General features: G+C 46.4%; 1 protein-coding gene across 1 annotated transcript; it reads right to left on the bottom strand.

Moving 5' to 3' along the window:
- Window positions 1–611: 611 nt before the first annotated feature.
- LOC4345976 (large ribosomal subunit protein eL31) lies at window positions 612–2,051 on the bottom strand. Its single transcript, XM_015794890.3, has 2 exons — window positions 1,902–2,051; window positions 612–1,035 (listed from the first exon to the last, which is right to left on the bottom strand). Exons 1-2 carry the CDS (start codon window positions 1,988–1,990, stop codon window positions 756–758), a joined length of 369 nt encoding a protein of 122 aa, XP_015650376.1. The 5' UTR covers window positions 1,991–2,051; the 3' UTR covers window positions 612–755.
- Window positions 2,052–6,810: the final 4,759 nt, after the last annotated feature.

The raw sequence follows: 6,810 nt of genomic DNA on the forward strand, positions 1-6,810 counted from the left end.
ATGCTTTCCGCACAATATAGAAGTTAAACCTCAATGTAGAGTTTTGTGAAGTGTGTGGAACTGAATTATAAATGTAAAGGTCATATCTATTACAAGGGACCATAAATAAAAATAGTATGTTTCTGCTACAAACCAATAGATCGATCGATGCTTTTTTTTATCAGTATTTAAACCTAAAATTTAAATCCCATTAAATAATACTAGTATGTGTCCAAATTCATATGGATATTAATGAACCTAAACGATAAATTTATACGATAAATTTATACGGATGCCAGTAAACCTAAAGGGGAGAAGCCAAAACGTTGTTTTATGACGTGAAACAATGGGGGAGAAGCCGTGGAACGGAGAGAGAGTACCATCCAAATTTTGCTGGTGGTATGGACGGGATTCTCTTATCTCAAAGGTTTACTGTATAGTTGACACCTCAAAGCAGAGTTATCCATCAAAGTAACATAAACCCATGATTTATAAAAGTCATGGCAAAACATCATACCATCAAATTTATCCCATGGGCCTCATGTATGAATATGACGAGCAACCACAGGCGATTTCCCAAACTGGAGCATTGAGTACCAGAGCTTATACCAGAGGCAATAATGAACACTACATGAACAAAAAGGTAAATCCATGGAATATATACGAAGATAGACAGCTTGCGATGTGCTATAGTCCAAAACTTCTGATTTGCCAAAATAAAGTTTGATGTTGCAATTCAAACTAAACTCATTCTAAAGATGCAGAGAAGGTAAAGCTTAATCCGTTTCGTCAACAACCTTGGTTCCCAGCCCCTTCAAACCCTCAGGAGGGACCTCGGCCACAGTGACCAGAGAGTAGAGCTCTTCCTTGGCATCCTCCTCGTCATTCCTCTTGCGGGCGATCCTCACACGAACCCTCCGCGGCACACTCCTGATCCCACTGCTCCAGATGTGCTTGTTGAGCTTCACATCGACCCTGACATCTGTAGTGCCCATAGCCTTCTGCGCAAACTTCCTGATCTCTTTGATGGCATTGGGCGCCTTCTTCTTGAATGTACTATTCAACATAAGAGAAAACCATTAGAGTTATCCATCAGAACAGGTTGTGATATTCATGTTTATGAACAGTATAATGTAGTGATGGCATAATGTTGTGTTGGATGAGAAATCACAGCACTTGATTTCTAGAGGTTCAGTTAAATAACTACATAAAACAAGGTTAAGGCAGTAAAAATAGGTCACCATGCCAAGAAAATAAATATGCAGGACACGAAGTTAAGATCATTTCGTGTTCAGATAAATACATTGAGTGCTGATTAAATTCAAAAGCGAGCACTACGAAATACACAAAATTCAGTATGAAAATTTGGTAAAAGGACCAAAGAAGCATTTCCTTGGTCTTCATTATCAATTATTAAGTTTGTGCCACATTTCAAATATTAGGGTAAACCCAGTCAGTGCATCCACTAGAATTCAATTAACAAGTTTACAGGGTACTCAATAGTTGCATCCAAAATGCAAATGCGACTCGCATTGTGCCCATCAATTAGCTATATACATCTTCCCAAGGAAGGCCAAACGAGTTAACGACTCATTGAACAGTCCTTAAGCATAGCTTGATAACTAGATAACTTGTTGGGATGTTGTTGGTGAGCAATGACAACTAGTTGCAATTCCGACGAGCACTGGGCGTGGTAGTACACAAATAGAAGCCAATCTTATCTTAGGAAGAAAACACACGAGAACAACAATGAGCACATTTACCACCGTAAATTCAAATCTAAAACTACTGTTCAGGGCATGCAATTCAGATGTAATAAAGGAAAAAACAAAAAAAAAACAATTGAGTGATCCATCCATCGTATCAGATCTCACAGTTGACGTAGCGGGGAACAGAAGAGGGGAGGAAACGGAAGGACGTACCAGCTGTGGAGGCGCTTGTGGAGGTTGATGGTGTACTCCCTCGTCACCACCTCCTCCTTCCTCGCCGCTCCTCCCTTCTTCTCCACCATCTTCTTCTCCTTCTTCCCTTCGCCCTAGGCTGGGTTTGCCGCTGTTCCGGCGGCGCGAGAGGAAACCCTATCTCCGACGCGGTGGTGCCTTTCATACCTGCACCTCGCTGAGTACCCTGTGGGCCGTTGGAAATTCCACTCATGGGCTGGGCAGGGCCACGCTTTCGAGCCGAGCAGAGGCGGATGGGCCGCGTTTCGCGTGTGTTCATGGGTCCCGTCTGACCGATATGAGACCAAAGGCAAAAGGAAAAAAAAAAGTTAATGGGATCCATGCCACTGCAACTTTTGCGAAATAAAAAAAATACCACTACTATTTGTCATATCGGCTACATGCCACTGGAAATTTCTAAAATTGAAACCATGCACTCCCATCCCTTTTTCCATCTCCGTTCCCGTCCTCATCCCCTCCCTCCTTCCTCATCTCCGTTCCCGACTTCATCACCCTCTCCGGCGAGCGGTAGAGCTTGAGGAGGGATTGCGCCTTCCCTTTCCCTCTCCGTCGTCAACACGATCTCCTCCTTCCCGCCACTACATATTCCTCTTGCCGGTGAACTTCCACCGCACGCGCACAAGCACAGTCATCGTAGACTGCGGCGATCTCCATGGCTCCATCCGGCGGGGTGATGATGGGGTGCGCGAGCACGTTACACTTGAACGCCTGCGCGTGGGCAACGCACACGGCTGCGAGGCACGCGAAGCCTGCGGATGGGTAAGAGGGCGGGGAAGACGACGATGCAAGGGCGGCGAGGAGGAGGGAGAAGATGAACGGGGTGGGCGGCGAGGCCTCGCGGATGTGGGAGTAGAGGGCGAGGGAGGCGGCCGCGGGGGCGCAGCGGCGGGCTAGCGTGGCGTGGAGCGAGTAGCCCCGGAAGGGCGCTGACGAGAAGACGGCGGCAGAGGAGGAAGTTGGGGTCCGGAGCTAGGGGAGGAGGCAGCGGAGGCGGCGTAGGAGCTCGGGAGCCGCCGCCGCCGTCGTTGTCCTCGATCCAATCTGTGGCCGTCGCTGCCGTCCTCGATGCCATCTGGAGCTCGGGAGCCGTCACCGCTGTCCTCGATCCGCAACGGGAGGTCTCGACAGATGCCGCCGCCGCTGTCCTCGACACCATCTGTGGCGGGAGTGCACAGGAGCCGCTGCCACCGTCGTCGCCATTGTCCTCTTTGCCATCGCAAGGATGGAGGAAAAGATGGGGAAGAAAGAGGAGGGAGATGGAAACGGTTAAACCGGGGGGAACGAAACGGCGTGAGAGAGGAGACGGAAAAAGTGACGGAAGTGATATGGTTTTAATTTTAGAAAATTCTAGTGGCATGTAGCCGATATGACGAATAGTAGTGGCATTTTTTTAATTTCGCAAAGTTGAAGTGGCATGGATCCAATTAACCAAAAAAAAACCTACATAGGGGATCCGCATCTTGTCACCGAATGCCAAGATCGTCCTTGAAATGTAAAACCGGATACAACGTATCCTCTAACTTACAAAACCAGTACGAACGAGATCTCTCGACAACGGTTTTGGTTGACGTGGCTTCTACGCCTCCTCCACCGCCGTGAGGAGCCCATCTGCCGTCGTTACACCTCCTCCGCCACTCTGCCTCCGCCACCGCATTGAGGAGCTCATCCGCCGCCGCTATGCCTCCTTCATCAGCGATGCCGCTCTGTCTCCTCCACCGTCGTGAAGATCCCGTCCGCCGCTGCTATGCTGGCATCGCCATTCCGTCGTCCGCCGCCGCTACGCCTCATCCATCGTCGCGACGAGCCCGTCCGTCGCCTCTACGCGCCTCCTTCTCTATCGGCGTCGTTGCTTCGCCTCCTCCACCGCCGTGAGGAGCCCATCCGCCGTCGCTACACCTCCTCCGCCGCTCCACCTCTGCCACCGCAGCGAGGAGCTTGTCCGCTGCTACTACGCCTCCTTTGTCGGCGATGCCGCTCCATCTCCTCCACCGTCTTGAAGATCCCGTCCGCCGCTACTATGCTGGCGCCGCCGTTCCGTCGTCCGCCGCCGCTACGCCTCCTCCGTCAACGTTTCTGCTCCGCCTCCTCCACCGACGTGAGGAGCTTGTCCGCCGCTGCTACGCCTCCTCTGCCGGTGTCGTTGCTAGCTTCGCGTGCTCCACCGCCACGAGGAGCCCGTCCGCCGCTGCTTCGCCTCTTCCACAACCACCGCTCCTTTCCCCGATCGCATAGGTTCTTGCCATCATTGCATGCCGGACCAGAGAGGAGAGGCTGACTAGTGAGTCCCACACCAGTTTCTACCCAGCGTTCCTATGTTGCCATGCCATGTAGGCAAAAGTGACAAATAGTTAAGAAGATATCTCTTAAGAGGAAAAAAATAAGTGCAAACCTATGAGGAGCATTTGGATAATTGTCGAATCTAAAAGTGACAAATCGTTTCCCGGGGTGGGTGGGGGAGAGAGACTCCCACCGTCTTGTCATTCTTCTCTACTCTTTTCATCCTATAATATAAGGGATTTTGGTTGGATGAGATATATAGCTAAAATTTTAAGTTTTATAATATTACTATATATTTCATCAAACCAAAATTTCTTATATTATATTATAGGATGAAAGGAGTAGTTCTCTGCATACATTCTGAGTTGTCCCCTGATCCCGAATCATCATGACCACCGGGAAGCAAGGATGGAGCCTCCTGTGGAACTGGAAGCCCAATCCTCCGGCCTATCCTACATTCCTCAGCATGACCACCTGCCGGCAATGTTAGAAATTAATCTCGTTCTTTTCTCCAATAAGAGTTGGATAAAGATTAAGATTTTCATGGCACGCTTTTCAAATTGCTAAACGGTATGTTTCGTGCAAAAACTTTTATATGAAAGTTGCTCTAAAATATCATATTTATCTATTTTTCAAATTTGTAATAATTAAAGCTCAATCAATCATTCGTTAATACCACCCCGTTTTACGTAAAAAACTTAATCTTCATCTTCAAGAGAAAAGAATACCATGGCCTTGTTTGGATTCTCCAGGCTATTAAATAGCCATCTGGAATATTGCTATTTAGGAGTAATAAACGTAGATTACTGACAAAACCCATTCCATAACCTCTAGGCTATTTTGCGAGACGAATCTAACGAGGTATATTAATCCATGATTTGCTACAGTAATGTTACAGTAATCATCCGCTAATCATTTAAAATGTTACAGATAGACAAATACACAAGGGCTTTGTTGCTATATCTCTGTAACTAGCTGGTGTTAATGAGAAGAAAACAGAGAAAAGGGCGCACGTTGTTTCAGTGCCACAAAGCTCTTGTGTATTTGTCTGTGTTCGTGTTTCTTCCTCGCTGCCTCATCTAGAAAGTGTAGCCTGTATTCCCGTGAGTTGCTTTGATCCCTACAGGCAAGATATCGAGCTGTTGCGCGCATCGATGAGAAGCGGCGTGGGGATGGTGAGTGGCGACGGGAGCGGGAGCGAGAGCGAGGCAGCCGCCAGATCGGGCGACCATCGCTGGATCCATCGGCTGCCATTAACCCACCACGCTAGGCTTCACCCAGTGGCGCTGCTCCTTGGGCGAGAGGGCTCCGTCCGTGTTCTTGCTTTCCTTGCGGAGACCAAGGCCGCACGGACGCATGAGTTGAGCTCACCTGACCTGAGCGGCTCTGCTTGAAGCTGATGCTGGGATCCAATTTCCCCCTGCATTGATTTTACCCATTCAGCGGGTGTTTAAATTCAGGGGTGTAAAGTTTTGGCGCGTTATATCGGATATACGGACACACATTTAAAGTATTGAACATAGTCTAATAACAAAATAAATTACATAATCCGCCTGTAAACCGCGAGATGAATTTATTAATCATAATTAATTCATCATTAGCAAATGGTTACTGTAGCACCATATTGTTAAATCATGGAGCAATTAGATTTAAAAGATTCGTCTCGCAAATTAGTTGCAATATGTGCAATTAGTTACTTTTTAGCCTATATTTAATACTTCATGTAGGTGTTAAAATGTTTGAAGTGACAGGTAAAAAAATTTTGAGGTGGGATTTAAACATACCCTCATAGTGTGGAGAGCTAGCTATGTACAGAATATTCAGTTAGATTAGGTCTCAAATACAAATAATAAATTCAAAACTAAAATTACTACGAACTTAGTGTGTTTTGTAATAGATCTGCAAATATTTCTCGAGATTTTACCTGACACCCTTTATTTTCATAATTTTTATTTTACTAGAAAAAAATACCCGTGCGTTGCAACGGGTAAATACTATCTTAAATCTTATTATTGTTATACGGTTTAGCTAAATTAAAATTCACTGTAGGAATTTGCTTGGATATTATTTTTACAAGATCATGAACTATAATTAGGAGTTCAATCGTTAAAAATTAGCATGTAAGGTTTTGAAAGAGATTTCTTATATGACTCCTTCTATATTTCTAAAAGCAAACGAATTTAAAAACCTACTTAAATATAAATCTGTAATTTCAAAAGGCAATGAACTTAGGAAGAAAAAACACGAGAACAACAATGAGCACATTTACCACCGTAAATTCAAATCTAAAACTACTGTTCAGGGCATGCAATTCAGATGTAATAAAGAAAAAACAAAAAAAACAATTGAGTGATCCATCCATCGTATCAGATCTCACAGTTGACGTAGCTGGGAGCAGAAGAGGGGATGAAACGGAAGGACGCACGTGTACCAGCCGTGGAGGCGCTTGTGGAGGTTGATGGTGTACTCCCTCGTCACCACTAGGGCTGGGCAAAAAGCTCGAAGCTCGTTAGGGCTGGGCAAAAAGCTCGAAGCTCGTGGCTCGGATCGGCTCGTTTCAGGCTCGGCTCGGATCGACTCGAGTTTGGAGTCT

The sequence above is a fragment of the Oryza sativa genome, chromosome 8, assembly GCF_034140825.1.
Source record: "Oryza sativa Japonica Group chromosome 8, ASM3414082v1".
Lineage (NCBI taxonomy): Eukaryota > Viridiplantae > Streptophyta > Magnoliopsida > Poales > Poaceae > Oryza > Oryza sativa.

Excerpts from the sequence above, each read along its gene's own strand:
- LOC4345976 (XM_015794890.3), bottom strand. The coding sequence starts at position 1,990 with ATGGTGGAGAAGAAGGGAGGAGCGGCGAGGAAGGAGGAGGTGGTGACG. Across the intron at positions 1,036-1,901 it reads CACAAGCGCCTCCACAGCTG|TACATTCAAGAAGAAGGCGC; the intron begins GTACGTCCTTCC and ends TATGTTGAATAG.